The sequence below is a fragment of the Coregonus lavaretus genome (assembly GCF_964263955.1).
Source record: "Coregonus lavaretus genome assembly, chromosome: 23".
Lineage (NCBI taxonomy): Eukaryota > Metazoa > Chordata > Actinopteri > Salmoniformes > Salmonidae > Coregonus > Coregonus lavaretus.
In genome coordinates this window covers 23,041,061-23,059,415 of record NC_140010.1, presented here as the reverse complement: position 1 = coordinate 23,059,415, position 18,355 = coordinate 23,041,061, and the positions used below count along the sequence as shown (strand labels likewise).

Sequence of the window (18,355 nt, the reverse complement as noted above, 5' to 3'; positions counted from 1 at the left end):
TTTCCATTGAAGGCCACCAAAAATGTATCCTAAGCAGCGTCAACGTGCGTCTCATCCCAGGGTGACCAGCAAAACGGGAGGTGTGAATCCACTGCAACACCTGAGACCGGACCGTCTCGGGAACAAAGAGTAGGTTGGGAGGTCCATCACCCGGTCCCGGGTCCGTGGCAAGTGCAGTCTTCACAAGAGACTCGATCTCCCACTGAACAGCCGCCACGACGCATGAGGAAGGCAGGACTGCCTCAGGCTCGCTGGTCTCCGAAGGGTCAGCAAACTGGCGGGACAAAGCATCTGGTTTAACATTTCTTGACCCCGGTCTGTATGTAAGAATAAAGTTAAACCTACTAAAAAACAGGGCCCATCTGGCTTGGCGTGAGTTGAGTCTCTTAGTGGCTTGGATGTAAGCCAAGTTTTTGTGGTCTGTCCAGACCACAAACGGCAGTTCAGCTCCATCCAGCCAGTGCCGCCATTCTTCCAGTGCTAGCTTGACCGCCAGCAGTTCTCGGTTTCCAACGTCGTAATTCCGTTCTGTGGGTGACAATTTTTTTGGAGAAAAAAGCACAGGGGTGAAGCTTTTGGTCAGTGGGGGAGCGCTGGGAGAGGACTGCTCCCACACCTGAGTCCGACGCGTCCACCTCCACAACAAACTGCAGAGAGGTATTGGGGTGTATCAACACAGGGGAGGTGGAAAACAGTTCCTTCAAAACCCCTACCGCCTGCTCCGCCTCAGGGGTCCACAGAAAAAGGACTTTTGGGGATGTGAGTCTAGTAAGGGGTGCCACCACTTTACTAAAACCCTTAATGAACCTACGGTAGAAGTTAGCAAAGCCCAAAAATCGTTGAAGTTGCTTACGGGTGGTGGGTATGGGCCATTCCGTCACTGCCCGGATCTTCTCGGGGTCCGCCTTCACCTGCCCGCTCTCAATGATGAAACCAAGGAACGATGTAGACTGTTTGTGGAACTCACACTTCTCTGCTTTGACGTACAGCTTGTTCTCCAAGAGCCGTTGAAGGACTTGACGGACGTGTGACTCATGCTCCTCGGGTGACTTGGAAAAAACAAGAATATCATCCAGGTATACAAAGACAAAACGGTTCAAAAAATCCCTAAGAACATCGTTCACCATGGCTTGGAAAACAGCAGGGGCGTTTGAGAGCCCAAAGGGCATGACCAAATACTCAAAATGTCCCAGTGGAGTGTTGAAAGCGGTTTTCCACTCATCTCCCTTTCGGATCCGGACAAGGTGATAAGCGTTCCTGAGGTCGAGCTTGGAGAAAACTGTGGCGCCATGCAGAGGTTCAAAAGCAGAGTTGATGAGTGGAAGGGGATACTTGTTTTTAACAGTTATGTTGTTTAAACCCCTGAAATCGATACAGGGGCGTAACGACTTGTCCTTCTTTTCCACGAAAAAGAAACCTGCACCCAAAGGAGACGACGAGGGACGGATTATGCCCGAGACCAGAGAATCACCAATGTACTGCTCCATTGCCTCTCTTTCCGGTCGGGACAGATTGTATAAGCGACTAGAGGGCAAGGGAGCACCAGGAAGCAGTTCAATAGGGCAATCATAAGGCCTATGTGGTGGTAGAGACAGAGCCTTGTCCTTACTGAAAACCTCCGCTAAGTCATGGTATTCTTTGGGGACAGATGACAGATCAAGAGGAGCTGAGGGATGAGTTGGGTTACACTTAGTGGGGGGAACCGCTGACCTAAGGCACTCTGAATGGCAGTTAGTGCTCCAACTGAGAATGGTGTGACGTGTCCAATCAATTTGTGGGTTGTGAAGAGCCAACCAGGGGAAGCCAAGGATTAGGGAGGTAGCTGAGCCAGACATAACTCTTAGCTGAATGCTTTCACAATGATTGCCAGAAATCACTAGGGAAACGGGGGTGGTTTGATGAGTTATCTCTGCGAGGAGGCGCCCATCAAGGGCTGTGACCCGAATGGGGGTAGGTAGTGGCTCCATGGGGATACGAGCTTGTGTAACGAACTGGTGGCTAATAAAGTTGTCTTCTGCACCTGAGTCTATGAGAGCTGAGAGTGGCAGGGAATGACTCTGGAAACGTAAGGTTACAGGTACTTGTAATCGGGGAATGATGGGTTCAGGATCTAACTCTGGGCTCGCAAGTAGACCCACCGTTACGAGCGAGCCTTGTCTTTTGGCCGCTTAGGGCATGTAACCAGAATGTGTGTGGCGTCTCCACAGTACAGGCACTCACCCGCCTGGAGGCGCCGTTGCCGCTCTGCTGGAGGTAGTCGAGCTCGACCCACTTGCATAGGTTCCTCCTCTGTGCTCGGGATGGAATCAGGAACAAGAAGCTGCCGGCTCCGGGGAGGCGAGACTCGAGTGGTTGAAGGCTGGGGAACTCGTCCTCCTAGATGCGGCTGACCACCTCTCTCCCGACGCCTCTCCCGCAACCGGTTGTCTAGCTTAATGGACAGGGAAACGAGAGAATGTAAATCATGTGGCTCGTCACGAGCAGCCAGTTCATCCTTAATGGCTTCATTCAAACCGTTTAGAAATGCTCCTTGAAGTGCCACATTGTTCCACTTGGAGTCCGCTGCCAAAGTCCAGAACTCAATAGAGTACTCAGCCACACTGTTAGAACCCTGCCTCAAATTAAAAAGTATCTTGGAGGAATTACCCACATGGTCAGGATGGTCAAAAACAGTCTTCAATTTAGCAGAAAAATCAGAGAAAGTCAATCCAGTCAAAGTTTGATTTGAGCACACAGCCTCAGCCCAAACCAGAGCTCTCCCTCTTAACAGCCCCAGAACATAATGTACCTTAGAGGAATCAGTAGAAAATGACAGTGGTCTCTGCCGAAAAATCAAGTCACACTGAAGCAAAAATCCCCGGCACTTGTCCAATTCACCATTGAACGGTTCAGGCGACGTGACAGGGGGTTCCCGATAGAACGAAGCCTGCATCATGTCCGAGGAACCAACTTGGGGTGCATCAAACTGGGGGTCAGAGAGAGATGGAGAACTGATAACAGACAATTTAGAGACTTGTGTAGTTAACTGAGTCACCTGGTTCAGCAGTTGATGATTATTTTCCAAAAGAGTCCGAATCAGTTGGTCATGCTGTCCTAGCAACGTTCCTTGAGCCTGGATAGCTTGTTGGAAGCTGTCTTCGTTTGCCCCGTGCTGTTTCTCTGTTGGGTCCATGGCCAGATCGTTCTGTTAGGCTATGGTTCAACCCAGCACTCAGAGAAACAAACACGACAAAGGGAGTGGAAGAAACAAAAATATTTTAATAAAAGTTCAAATTGTCTTAGTCCAAAAAACAACTGAAGTAAAGGAACAGAGTGGGCTAGTCGGCTCCAGAGGAAGGAGAGGCTGAGGCAGGCAGGCAGGCAGGCAGGCAGGCAGACCGACAGGCAGGAAGGCAGGCAGGTTGGGAGGTATGTCCGAACGCTCTGGTAAGAACAACGATCTGGCGCCGGTGGAGAGCCATGCCCCGGAATTAATAGTGCAGGTTGATGAGAGAATAGGATGCAGCTGCGTAGGCAGGAATCACTGGAAACAACCCGCAGCTGCACAGGAGAGGCAGATCCTGAGCACGCCCCCTGATCCACTCCAGACACACCCACATAAAGGGGACAAACACACATACAGATACAACAGACACAGAGGGGACAAAACAAGGAGGAAGGGAAACAGAAAAGGGAGAGACAAGCTGCCCACATAACATTTGCATTTTAATGAGGGAAATAAGTATTTGACCCCTCTGCAAAACATGACTTAGTACTTGGTGGCAAAACCTTTCTTGGCAATCACAGAGGTCAGACGTTTCTTGTAGTTGGCCACCAGGTTTGCACACATCTCAGGAGGGATTTTGTCCCACTCCTCTATGCAGATCTTCTCCAAGTCATTAAGGTATCGAGGCTGATGTTTGGCAACTCGAACCTTCAGCTCCCTCCACAGATTTTCTATGGGATTAAGGTCTGGAGACTGGCTAGGCCACTCCAGGACCTTAATGTGCTTCTTCTTGAGCCACTCCTTTGTTGCCTTGGCCGTGTGTTTTGGGTCATTGTCATGCTGGAATACCCATCCACGACCCATTTTCAATGCCCTGGCTGAGGGAAGGAGGTTCTCACCCAAGATTTGACGGTACATGGCCCCGTCCATCGTCCCTTTGATGTGGTGAAGTTGTCCTGTCCCCTTAGCAGAGAAACACCCCCAAAGCATAATGTTTCCACCTTCATGTTTGACGTGGGGATGGTGTTCTTGGGGTCATAGGCAGCATTCCTCCTCCTCCAAACACGGCGAGTTAAGTTGATGCCAAAGAGCTCGATTTTGGTCTCATCTGACCACAACACTTTCACCCAGTTCTCCTCTGAATCATTCAGATGTTCACTGGCAAACTTCAGATGGGCATGTATATATGCTTTCTTGACAGGGGGACCTTGCGGGCGCTGCAGGATTTCAGTCCTTCACGGCGTAGTGTGTTACCAATTGTTTTCTTGGTGACTATGGTCCCAGTTGCCTTGAGATCATTGAAAAAATCATCCCGTGTAGTTCTGGGCTGATTCCTCACCGTTCTCATGATCATTGCAACTCCACGAGGTGAGATCTTGCATGGAGCCCCAGGCTGAGGGAGATTGACAGTTATTTTGTGTTTCTTTCATTTGCGAATAATCGCACCAACTGTTGTCACCTTCTCACCAAGCTGCTTGGCGATGGTCTTGTAGACCATTCCAGCCTTGTGTAGGTCTACAATCTTGTCCCTGACATCCTTGGAGAGCTCTTTGGTCTTGGCCATGGTGGAGAGTTTGGAACCTGATTGATTGATTGCTTCTGTGCACAGGTGTCTTTTATACAGGTAACAAGCTGAGATTAGGAGCACTCCCTTTAAGAGTGTGCTCCTAATCTCAGCTCGTTACCTGTATAAAAGACACCTGGGAGCCAGAAATCTTTCTAATTGAGAGGGGGTCAAATACTTATTTCCCTCATTAAAATGCAAATACATTTATAACATTTTTGACATGTGTTTTTCTGGATTTTGTTGTTGTTATTCTGTCTCTCACTGTTCAAATAAACCTACCATTAAAATTATAGACTGATAATTTCTTTGTCAGCAGGGGATCAAATACCTTTTATGCTCTAAAATGGAAATGGAAAAGATAGGGGCGAAATCCCTTTGCTGGGATCTTCATCAAACAGAGACAGCAGAGAGATACTTGTATGTCATCAGATGGATAGATCTAGTCTACATGCTACAGTAAAACAAATGAGTTGTTTCCGGCTCAGGGGACATAGTTGATTGTGAACCCACCAGTCTTTTAACAGCAAGCCATCCATCCACCACAGAGAGAGGAGTCCATCACCTCTCATATCACCTCTCTCCACCTTCCATCCTGGAAGAGAAACAAATCATGTGTGGTTGGCCTAGCATCCTGTTTGGTTGGCCTAGCATCATGTTTGGTTGGTCTAGCATCATATTTGTTTGGTCTAGCATCATATTTGGTTGGCCTAGCCCTGCGTGAAGCCACACTGTGACTTATCATGTGATACGAGTCTGTGGCGTTGCAATGTTCTGTGAATCTGAGATGAAGGACTGAGGAAGGAACCCCTCTGATTATGTGAGTAGCATTACTGGTCCCTCTTCCCCTCTCTAGATGAGGGCATCGTTGCTGCCGTATTGGTAGAGATTAAGCCCTATCTATTCACGGTTGACAACTCCGCTGTGTCCTCCTCCCAGAGTGCGAAGAGCCTAGGCGTGACCCTGGACAACACCCTGTCGTTCTCCGCCAACATCAAGGCGGTGACCCGCTCCTGCAGGTTCATGCTCTACAACATTCGGAGAGTGCGACCCTGCCTTACACAGGAAGCGGCGCAGGTCCTGGTCCAGGCACTTGTCATCTCCCGTCTGGACTACTGCAACTCGCTGTTGGCTGGGCTCCCTGCCTGTGCCATTAAACCCCTACAACTCATCCAGAATGCCGCAGCCCGTCTGGTGTTCAACCTTCCCAAGTTCTCTCACGTCACCCCCCTCCTCCGCACACTCCACTGGCTTCCAGTTGAAGCTCGCATCCGCTACAAGACCATGGTGCTTGCCTATGGAGCAGTGAGGGGAACGGCACCTCTGTACCTTCAGGCTCTGATCAGTCCCTACACCCAAACGAGGACATTGCGTTCATCCACCTCTGGCCTGCTGGCTCCCCTTCCTCTGCGGAAGCATAGCTCCCGCTCAGCCCAGTCAAAACTGTTCGCTGCTCTGGCACCCCAGTGGTGGAACAAGCTCCCTCACGACGCCAGGACAGCGGAGTCACTCACCACCTTCCGGAGACATTTGAAACCCCACCTCTTTAAGGAATACCTGGGATAGGATAAAGTATTCCTTCTAACCCCCCCCCCCCAATTGTAAAGTGGTTATCCCACTGGCTATAGGGTGAACGCACCAATTTGTGAGTCGCTCTGGCTAAGAGCGTCTGCTAAATGACGTTAATGTGCCCTTGAGCAAGGCACTTAACCCTAATTGCTCCTGTAAGTCGCTCTGGTTAAGAGCGTCTGCTAAATGACTAAAATGTAAATGTAAATGTATGCTTGTGTCCCTTGCATCCTCAGAGATATGATGCATCCTAAATGGCACCCTATTTCCTTTATAGTGCACTACTTTTGACCAAGGCTCTGCATTATCGTCCGCCAGGCTATCTGACTGGCCACATTAGGGATTTACACACACTCCCCATGTGGCTGATCTTCCTCAGCTTCCTTCCATTTTCAAGTTAACAGATAAAGTGTTCTTCTATGTAGACCATGGTACTGGCAAGGACATCTTCTTTATTAGACAGCATGCTCCGAGTCCTAATCTATTGTGTGGTCTGGTGCTGCATGCACATACATACACACACACGCACACACACACACACACACACATACACACATTTCCATAGCGTATACTTCACTCTGAGGTAATGGCGAGTGACGTTTATCTCCTAATGATACAGCGGTATCCCCTCCACTCACCCCATACCCTGAGCCTGCCACCAGAGACGTCATGCCCATATGGGGCACAAGGGCTTTTACAAATTGTTGGTTTAAATATAATCTGACATCTTATGATAATATCATGATATTTTTGTATTAATTATGATCCCATGTAATGTGCTGAAATGTGGATGTAATATCCTAGGCATGTTAGTGCATTATATTGAGATGTGTGATTTACAACAGTCAGAATGACATCCTCATTAAAATGGCAATTGAACAGGTAAAGAGGTATGCTTAGATAACCTTTGCAGAAAAAAAGACATATTTTTACATAGAATTAGGCATTATGATTATGGCTCTAGATTGCAGGAAAAAGCTGTTTCAGGTGTTTGAAAAATGCAAAATTCTCCAACCCCCTCCATTCTCACGTACTTTGTGCCCTCTCTAAAATAATCGGTGTGTCACGAATTCAGCCAAGGTTGCCCCTCCTCCTTGCTCGGGCAGGTTTCTGCATTTGTCGTCACCGGCTTACTAGCCACTACCGCTCCATTTATCATCACTCCATTTGTCTTGTCTTGTCAATCACACACACCTGGTACTCATTCCCTCATTAGTCTGTGTATAAGTGTTCCCTCTGCCCCCTTGTCTTTTGTGAGTGATTGTTCATTGTGAGAGTGAGTAGCTCGGTTGAACTCTTTCCTTGTATGTAGTCAAGGTGGATTTTTCCCTTGTGCTAGTTTCGTTTTGACGCTTGCTGCGCTTTATTCATGTACACTGAATAAATTCTGGATTTTGGTGTTTTACCTCCTGCGCCTGACTCCGTCATTCACACCTCATCACAGGGTGCATGACACCCTTGCCTACCGCTGTCTCAACAACATGTATTTACCCTGTATGTATGGTGATGAATAAACAACAGCTTTAAAATCCCTAATACATCATAAAGGCACTATCTCTTTATGTAACATCAACCACATTTATTTAAAAATAGGTGATTTATGTTCTGTCGGCCCAGTAAAAGCCTTATCAGTATCCCACTGCACCAGTTCATAACTAAGAGTGTGTCCCAAATGGCAACCTATTCCCTATATAGTGCACTACTTTTGACCAGAGACTTATGGGCCCTGGTCAAAAGTAGTGCACTTTGTAGGGAATAGAGTGCCATTTGGGACAGAGCCCACGTGGAAGCTATGGTGTATTAATAAAACTACAGCCGATGAGTTGGAGACTTCTCCATTTTGCTGATGTCTATTACAATATCAAACCAGGCCAGGTATAACTAACAGGTATAATTCTCTTTATCCTATAATGTTGTCAGTTGATCAACGAGGCCATGCAAAACAGCACCAATCCATGTTATGAGGTCTCTCTCTCTCTCTCTACTCTCTCTCTCTCTCTCTCTCTCTCTCTCTCTCTCTCTCTCTCTCTCTCTCTCTCTCTCTCTCTCTCTCTCTCTCTCTCTGCTGATGTGAACCACATGTAGGCTAGTGGTTTGTTTCATTCAATATCTCTTGTATACCAATACCACAGCAGAAAATAGATATTTCCAAATGTTTTGTGGCATGCTCGTATGAGATCCAGTTAGTTGCATGTGGAGAGTTGCCTTAAAAGTAAATGGGAGGATAAGCGGTCTTTGCATGCCATGTATGCTTGATGCATCCGGACAGATACGAGAACATCGCAATCAAATTAGCAGGGTTTGTCGTGCATGCTTACACAGCAGAAGCCCCAAAGTTTTTTTATTTTCTTAGCAGCAATAACACCAACGAACGGGGGTATAACTCACAGTGACTGGGGGATTGGAGGAGCCTCCGTCAGTATTATTGCGAGGTAGCTTGTACCCCATTGCTCCTAATACAAAGTGATTTGAAGCCATCAACACTATGCGTGACTCAGCCAAGCATCACCCACCCAGAGACTCATCCACAGGCACCTGGCTCTGGCCCTGGCCCGGTTAACATGGAACATCCTCCTAATAATGCAACAAGGTAGAACGTCTTGGCTCAGCTTGTCAAACTGTTGGGAGTGGTGCAGTAGATTCTCTCTTTCCACCTCAGTGATCATTTGGCGCGTCTGACTCCTGTGACTCCTGCCTTCGTAAAGTGGCAGTTACCACCTGCTCCCCATGACCTGAGTGCTGCTTGTCTCAGTCTAATTCAGGGACATGTTGGCAGAAGCCATTTGAGGACCACACAGTGAGTGAAGGACAGTCCTGGTTGGCTGTCACTGCCTGGATGACTGATGATGCAATTAGTGCATTCATCATAAGATAGATAGGCACAGTATGTCAAGCCATTTGATATTGACTTGCCCATACTACTTGCAGTCTCTCTACACTATATTCGACCAGCTATGCAGCCTATGCAGCAGCACAACATCAGAATAGAACATTCTGTCGGATCGATGTGTGTACATGTACTGTAAGCCTCAGTGGCCATGAGATAATTGCATGCTTGTCCATGTCTTGTGTCTCGCAGAGTATTTTATGGCTGTTTTGTCATGTTCCTCCAGTGTGATGTAAAGCTATTGATGAGACAAAGAGAACCTCCAATTGAATCCTCCGGAGTGCCTAGCCTTTATTATGACGAGAATCGTCTTTGCTTCGATAGCCCTGATTCATTACTGTAAATGAGTTAGCCTGGCACTTCGCCAGCCAGCACCACTCCCTTGAAAGAGCCTTTCATAAAGCCAATGCTATGGTGGAATATGGTTATTATGAAAGCAACCGCTAATGGGGCTTTGATGAGTGTGCTTGAATTCCAGATGTTGATGTGAAGAGGAGATCACGCCCCCAAATCAAAGATACTGTAGTTTACAAAAACAACATCAGCAGGTTGTTAGAACTTGAACAGTGTATCATCTTAAAACAGAATGCATATTTGAGTTTTATCTGATAGTCTCATGCTTTACCTTATTATGCCACTTGTTCCCTTACACAAACGTACATACACACACACTCTCTCTCACACACACACACACACACACACACACACTCTCTCACACACACACACACACACACACACACAAACACACGGTCGGTAGGTGACGGCCCTCAATCTAATTTAGCTCTCACTGGTGACCTCCCTCACCCTGCATTGATAGCAGCAATGGGTGATAGGGTCAGTCTGCTAGGGACTGATAAACTCAGTGCACAGCGGCAGTCCGTCCGACAACGCTGAATGCAATCACTCAGAATGAGCCAGGCATCGCTGGGTCTGAGTGTTGGACCTAATCTGTCTCCATAGCAACTGTCCAGGTACGTCTGACTGTGACTGCAGTCGGTCAGCCAGCTGGGAGAGTTGAAGGGAGACAGCGTCAGCGTGGTAACACAGTGCCGTTACAGAGGGAGAGCCCTGATGAGTTATCTTGGTGATTATCACATAAAGATAATGGTGTTAATTGCCTCTCACAGGGCATGTATATGGAGATTGGCAGAGCTGTGAGAACACCACTGAGCTGCCAGAGAGAAGAGCCACCAGGGCTGAGAGTGGCAGGACAGGACAATACTGTAAGATGGAGGGGAAAGTAACCTCTCTGTCTCCTCCTGTTCTTGGAAGTTGTGGAATTTCTACAGATGGATTGTGTATCAGGTATGGGCTGAAGGTAATGGTGGATTGGACAGTACCATCTGCCCCAACATCAGTCATTTTAGGTGTATTATGGTTTGAATTTTGGAATTATAAAAAAAAATACATTATTTTCTAGCTCATCTTGTTCTGTCAATGGTTAAGAAATCCACTCACCTTTAGGCTACAACCTGTCTCTTTTCATCCTAGGAAGGTTACTTTTTGTAGATTGACAATACAGACAGATCTATGTCTGCTGGTGAAGTTTAAACACAATAATTAACATGAAAACCTTTTCCAGCCTGAAGCTGCATCTGAAGCTGAAATGCATGAAATATTGAACAATTAATATTTCAGAATTACCCAGAAATGTCTGTTGTGCTGAGTGATGAGATTGCTTAATTAGCAGGTCCCATTCAGATTCTCTAACCATCTATTTGAAACCCATGTCTCCTGATCCTATCATCCTAACACCAGCGCTCTTCTTCTGTGGTGGCAGAATGGTGGGTGTGCGGTCCTCGACATATCGTCCCTATTATAGATGTGAATGTTCCTCACAGCCCTGTGATATACAGCTCCATTTGCTAGCGATGTCTGATGTTTCAGGGGGAACATGTCTTATTAAAGCAATAAAAATGACTCCAATAATGTTTAATGAGCTCCCCAACTGGAGAAAAAAAGGCAATTTGGCTTTTTAAAGATATATTACCTTATCTGTCTTTGTCTGTCGGATAAAGCCGCATTTTGAAGTCTCTAATGTTCTCTTTTTTGTGCCTTTGAAAATATTAAAATGAACGTAAGTATTGATTGGAACTAGAGGCTGCAAAAGAGAGACACTCTATCATCTTCTCTGCAGGAAGTGGGAGGATAAACTTTTTAATGACGTACAGTAAGTTTTTCCGATAAGAAGAAAATACGTTTCATGTATTGTACAGCTCTTAGCTACAGTAAATCTAAAAAAAGATTTGCATGAAGCCAATATAGGTTGAAATCTTGTTAAAAAAAATAAAAAAATAAAAATCTGGTGTCATAAAGGTGTGTCTGTTGACCTTGTTGGTCTCGTTTTACTGATAACTGTCATCAGTGATATGTTTGTACCAAGTTAATGTGCTTACAAAACCCCATGTCTCCTCAAATATAGTTCATGTTTGGAATGCCAGTGCCAGTGGATTTGTAACAATAGATTTTACCTGAGGATTATTTGGTTGAATCTCAAGTATTATAGGATTACAAGGGATTATGTGTTGAACTAGATTATGAGTTCAAATGTTAAAACTGATACGGTACTTGACCTGAGACACTCTGATTGGGATCTGTAATCAAAATAAGCGAAGCATGTTGTGATGCGTCATTTTTCTTTACATAACATTGTTTATTTTTAGTTGCCAGACAACTACTGAAGGCCATTCTTCCTGTGGAGTTATTTACAACATGGACCTCTGTCTATACTGTCCCTATGCACAACATGGTCTGACGGGAACATTTATCAACACAATAAATTGAGGCTTGCAAATACACCCTTCAGAACCCGTTATGAACTATGGCAAAATGTAACTGAATTCACTTAAATCTGAGCGTCCATCAGTTTCTGACCAGTTTTTTTTTCTACGTTATCTTGCAGCTTGGTGAGGAAACCTTCAACAGAGCCAAGCTCCTGAACGTGGGCTACACTGAGGCCCTGAAGGATGCAGAGTATGACTGCTTCATCTTCAGCGATGTGGACCTCATCCCTATGGACGACCGTAACCTCTACCACTGTTACGACCAACCACGACACTTTGCCATCGCTATGGACAAGTTTGGCTTCAGGTAGATCAATTGTATTATGTACTCTCACTCTCATGTACAGTGCCTTCGGAAAGTATTCAGACCCCTTGACTTTTTCCACATTTTGTTATGTTACAGCTGTATTCAAAAATTTATTTTTCATCATCAATTAATGACAAAGCAAAAACTGGTTATTAGACATTTTTGCAAATGTATTACAAATAAAAAACGGAAATATCACATTTACATAAGTATTCAGACCCTTTACTCAGTACTTTGTTGAAGCACCTTTGCCAGCGATTACAGCATCGAGTCTTCTTGGGTATGACGCTACAAGCTTGGCACACCTGTACTTGGGGAGTTTCTCCCATTCTTCTCTGCAGGTCTGCTCTGTCAGGTTTTACTGAGAAGTGGCTTCCATCTGGCCACTCTACCATAAAGGCCTGATTGGTGGAGTGCTGCAGAGATGGTTGTCCTTCTGGAAGGTTCTCCCATCTCCACAGAGGAACTCTGGAGCTCTGTCAGAGTGACCATCGGGTTCTTGGTCACCTCCCTGACCAAGGCCCTTCTCCCCCGATTGCTCAGTTTGGAACCACCAACTTTCAAATTTCTTGAAATTTTGTGTATTGACTGACCTTCATGTCTTAAAGCAATGATGGACTGTCGTTTCTCTTTGCTTATTTGAGCTGTTCTTGCCATAATATGGACTTGGTCTTTTACCAAATAGGGCTATCTTCTGTATACCCCCCATACATTGTCACAACACAACTGATTGGCTCAAACGCATTAATAAGGAAAGAAATTCCACAAATTAATTTTTAAGAAGGCACACCTGTTAATTGAAATGCATTCCAGGTGATTACCTCATGAAGTTGGTTGAGAGAATGCCAAGAGTGTGCAAAGTTGTTATCAAGGCAAAGGGTGGCTACTTTGAAGAATCTCAATGATAAAATATATTGGTTACTACATGTGTTATTTCATAGTTTTGATGTTGTCACTATTATTCTACAATGTAGAAAATAGTTTAAAAAAAGAAAAACCCTGGAATGAGTAGGTGTGTCCAAACTTGGGACAGGTACTATATATATATAATTTTTAAATGCCAGGATCTGGAGTGAAAGTCAAATCTGACAACTGCCTCAATGCTTTGACAGTTATTTTCCTCTTGCAGGCTTCCTTACGCGGGGTACTTTGGCGGGGTTTCTGGGCTGAGCAAAAAACAGTTTCTCAAGATCAATGGCTTCCCCAACGAGTACTGGGGCTGGGGAGGAGAGGATGACGATATCTATAACAGGTAAGGCTGCATGGCAGAAATATTCCAAAAAACACCCATCAATCCCAGCACCATACCAGAAAATGAATGGTGCAGTCATTTTATTTGATATTTAGTTTAGAGCTGATACAGTAATTTGCATATTGGGTAGAATAACTCTCAGACCAATGTCCTTGCTACAGTATCACTCATCGCTACTTTAACAGCTGTACTTTAACAGTTTTGAATTATTTAATGCTGATAACATTCTAAAGGCACAGATAAGGTATTAAAAGAGTGAAGTAGGCATAGCTACATGTCTTGTTAAACGCAAAATGTATGCCTGGCCTTTACTTTATCATTGAAATACTTATTTCTTGAATGTCCAGATAGAATGTCATTGTTCTTCCCGACCACATTCTGTCACAATGCTGCTAGCTCACAGACGGTCCTGATTTCAAAGTGTACGTTTGTGTCAAACAGCAGAGGACACAGAGCAGCAGTTAGTAATTTCACTGACATTTGTTTAGAGTAGAATAGATCGCTCTTTCTTGTCGTCTACCACCTTCCCTCTAGCTCAGGTGATACAGTGAGGGAAAAATATATTTGATCCCCTACTGATTTTGTACGTTTGCCCACTGACAAAGACATGATCAGTCTATAATTTTAATGGTAGGTTTATTTGAACAGTGAGAGACAGAATAACAACAAAAAAATCCAGAAAAACGCATGTCAAAAATGTTATAAATTGATTTGCATTTTAATGAGGGAAATAAGTATTTGACCCCTCTGCAAAACATGACTTAGTACTTGGTGGCAAACCCTTGTTGGCAATCACAGAGGTCAGACGTTTCTTGTAGCTGGCCACCAGGTTTGCACACATCTCAGGAGGGATTTTGTTCCACTCCTCTTTGCAGATCTTCTCCAAGTCATTAAGGTTTCGAGGCTGACGTTTGGCAACTCGAACCTTCAGCTCCCTCCACAGATTTTCTATGGGTTTAAGGTCTGGAGACTGGCTAGGCCACTCCAGGACCTTAATGTGCTTCTTCTTGAGCCACTCCTTTAATGCCTTGGCCGTGTGTTTTGGGTCATTGTCATGCTGGAATACCCATCCACGACCCATTTTCAATGCCCTGGCTGAGGGAAGTAGGTTCTCACCCAAGATATGACGGTACATGGCCCCGTCCATCGTCCCTTTGATGTGTTGAAGTTGTCCTGTCCCCTTAGCAGAAAAACACCCCCAAAGCATAATGTTTCCACCTCCATGTTTGATGGTGGGGATGGTGTTCTTGGGGTCATAGGCAGCATTCCTCCTCCTCCAAACACGGCGAGTTGAGTTGATGCCAAAGAGCTCGATTTTGGACTCATCTGACCACAACACTTTCACCCAGTTCTCCTCTGAATCATTCAGATGTTCATTGGCAAACTTCAGACGTGCATGTATATGTGCTTTCTTGAGCAGGGGGACCTTGCGAGCACTGCAGGATTTCAGTCCTTCACGGCGTAGTGTGTTACCAATTGTTTTCTTGGTGACTATGGTCCCAGCTGCCTTGAGATCATTGACAAGATCCTCCCGTGTAGTTCTGGGCTGATTCCTCACTGTTCTCATGATCATTGCAACTCCACGAGGTAAGATCTTGCATGGAGCCCCAGGCTAAGGGAGATTGACAGTAATTTTGTGTTTCTTCCATTTGCGAATAATCGCACCAATCAATCAATCAATTTTATTTTATATAGCCCTTCTTACATCAGCTAATATCTCGAAGTGCTGTACAGAAACCCAGCCTAAAACCCCAAACAGCTAGTAATGCAGGTGTAGAAGCACGGTGGCTAGGAAAAACTCCCTAGAAAGGCGAAAACCTAGGAAGAAACCTAGAGAGGAACCAGGCTATGAGGGGTGGCCAGTCCTCTTCTGGCTGTGCCGGGTGGAGATTATAACAGAACCATGCCAAGATGTTCAAAAATGTTCATAAGTGACAAGCATGGTCAAATAATAATCAGGAATAAATCTCAGTTGGCTTTTCATAGCCGATCATTAAGAGTTGAAAACAGCAGGTCTGGGACAGGTAGGGGTTCCATAACCGCAGGCAGAACAGTTGAAACTGGAATAGCAGCAAGGCCAGGCGGACTGGGGACAGCAAGGAGTCACCACGGCCGGTAGTCCCGACGTATGGTCCTAGGGCTCAGGTCTCTCAGTTGGCTTTTCATAGCCGATCATTAAGAGTTGAAAACAGCAGGTCTGGGACAGGTAGGGGTTTCGTAGCCGCAGGCAGAACAGTTGAAACTGGAATAGCAGCAAGGCCAGGCGGACTGGGGACAGCAAGGTGTCATCATGCCCGGTAGTCCTGACGTATGGTCCTAGGGCTCAGGTTCTCAGAGAGAAAGAGAGAACGAGAGAATTAGAGAGAGCATACTTAAATTCACACAGGACACTGGATAAGACAGGAGAAGTACTCCAGGTATAACCAACTAACCCCAGCCCCCCGACACATAAACTACTGCAGCATAAATACTGGAGGCTGAGACAGGAGCGGTCCGGAGACACTGTGGCCCCATCCGAAGAAACCCCCGGACAGGGCCAAACAGGAAGGATATAACCCCACCCACTCCGCCAAAGCACAGCCCCCGCACCACTAGAGGGATATCCCCAACCACCAACTTACAATCCTGAGACAAGGCCGAGTATAGCCCACAGAGGTCTCCACCACAGCACAAACCAAGGGGGGGGCGCCAACCCAGACAGGAAGATCACGTCAGTAACTCAACCCACTCAAGTGACGCACCCCTCCCAGGGACGGCATGAAAGAGCACCAGCAGGCCAGTGACTCAGCCCCTGCAACAGGGTTAGAGGCAGAGAACCCCAGTGGAGAGGGGAACCGGCCTGGCAGAGACAGCAAGGGCTGTTCGTTGCTCCAGCCTTTCCGTTCACCTTCACACTCCTGGGCCAGACTACACTCAATCATATGACCTACTGAAGAGATAAGTCTTCAGTAAAGACTTAAAGGTTGAGACCGAGTCTGCGTCTCTCACATGGGTAGGCAGACTGTTCCATAAAAATTGAGATCTATAGGAGAAAGCCCTGCCTCCCGCTGTTTGCTTAGAAATTCTAGGGACAATTAGGAGGCCTGCGTCTTGTGACCGTAGCGTACGTATTGGTATGTACGGCAGGACCAACTCGGAAAGATAGGTAGGAGCAAGCCCATGTAACGCTTTATAGGTTAACAGTAAAACCTTGAAATCAGCCCTTGCCTTAACAGGAAGCCAGTGTAGGGAAGCTAGCACTGGAGTAATATGATCAAATTTCTTGGTTCTAGTCAGGATTCTAGCAGCCGTATTTAGCACTAACTGAAGTTTATTTAGTGCTTTATCCGGGTAGCCGGAAAATAGAGCATTGCAGTAGTCTAACCTAGAAGTAACAAATGCATGGATTAATTTTTCTGCATCATTTTTGGACAGGAAATTTCTGATTTTTGCAATGTTACGTAGATGGAAAAAAGCTGTCCTTGAAACAGTCTTGATATGTTCGTCAAAAGAGAGATCAGGGTCAAGAGTAACGCCGAGGTCCTTCACAGTTTTATTTGAGACGACTTTACAACCATCAAGATGAATTGTCAGATTTAACAGAAGATCTCTTTGTTTCTTGGGACCTAGAACAAGCATCTCTGTTTTGTCCGAGTTTAAAAGTAAAAAGTTTTCAGCCATCCACTTCCTTATGTCTGAAACACAGGCTTCTAGCGAGGGCAATTTTGGGGCTTCACCATGTTTCATTGAAATGTACAGCTGTGTGTCATCCGCATAGCAGTGAAAGTTAACATTATGTTTTCGAATAACATCCCCAAGAGGTAAAATATATAGTGAAAACAATAGTGGTCCTAAAACGGAACCTTGAGGAACACCGAAATGTACAGTTGATTTGTCGGAGGACAGACCATTCACAGAGACAAACTGATATCTTTCCGACAGGTAGGATCTAAACCAGGCCAGAACTTGTCCGTGTAGACCAATTTGGGTTTCCAGTCTCTCCAAAAGAATGTGGTGATCGATGGTGTCAAAGGCAGCACTAAGGTCTAGTAGCACGAGGACAGATGCAGAGCCTCGGTCTGACGCCATTAAAAGGTCATTTACCACCTTCACAAGTGCAGTCTCAGTGCTATGATGGGGTCTAAAACCAGACTGAAGCATTTCGTATACATTGTTTGTCTTCAGAAAGGCAGTGAGTTGCTGCGCAACAGCTTTTTCTAAAATTTTTGAGAGGAATGGAAGATTCGATATAGGCCGATAGTTTTTTATATTTTCCGGGTCAAGGTTTGGCTTTTTCAAGAGAGGCTTTATCACTGCCACTTTTAGTGAGTTTGGTACACATCCGGTGGATAGAGAGCTGTTTATTATGTTCAACATAGGAGGGCCAAGCACAGGAAGCAGCTCCTTCAGCAGTTTAGTAGGAATAGGATCCAGTATGCAGCTTGAAGGTTTAGAGGCCATGATTATTTTCATCATTGTGTCAAGAGATATAGTACTAAAACACTTAAGTGTCTCTCCCGATCCCAGGCCCTCGCAGAGCTGTGCAGATCCAGGACAGCTAAGCCCTGGAGGAATACGCAGATTCAAAGAGGAGTCCGTAATTTGCTTTCTAATGGTCATGATCTTTTCCTCAAAGAAGTTCATGAATTTATCACTGCTAAAGTGAAAGCCATCCTCTCTTGGGGAATGCTGCTTTTTAGTTAGCTTTGCAACAGTATCAAAAATAAATTTTGGATTGTTCTTATTTTCCTCGATTAAGTTGGAAAAGTAGGATGATCGAACAGCAGTGAGGGCTCTTCGGTACTGCAC

General features: G+C 45.6%; 1 protein-coding gene across 1 annotated transcript in view; it reads left to right on the top strand.

The window, feature by feature from the left end:
- LOC311098936 (beta-1,4-galactosyltransferase 2-like) overlaps positions 1-18,355 on the top strand; it is a gene marked incomplete at both ends in the record, with an annotated part of 124,696 nt that overhangs the window by 73,093 nt on the left and 33,248 nt on the right. Inside the window, 2 exons of the mRNA XM_084139490.1 lie at positions 12,128-12,315; positions 13,445-13,567. Of these exons, the coding sequence (XP_083995616.1) occupies positions 12,128-12,315; positions 13,445-13,567 (311 nt within the window). The remainder of the gene's footprint in view (positions 1-12,127; positions 12,316-13,444; positions 13,568-18,355) is intronic.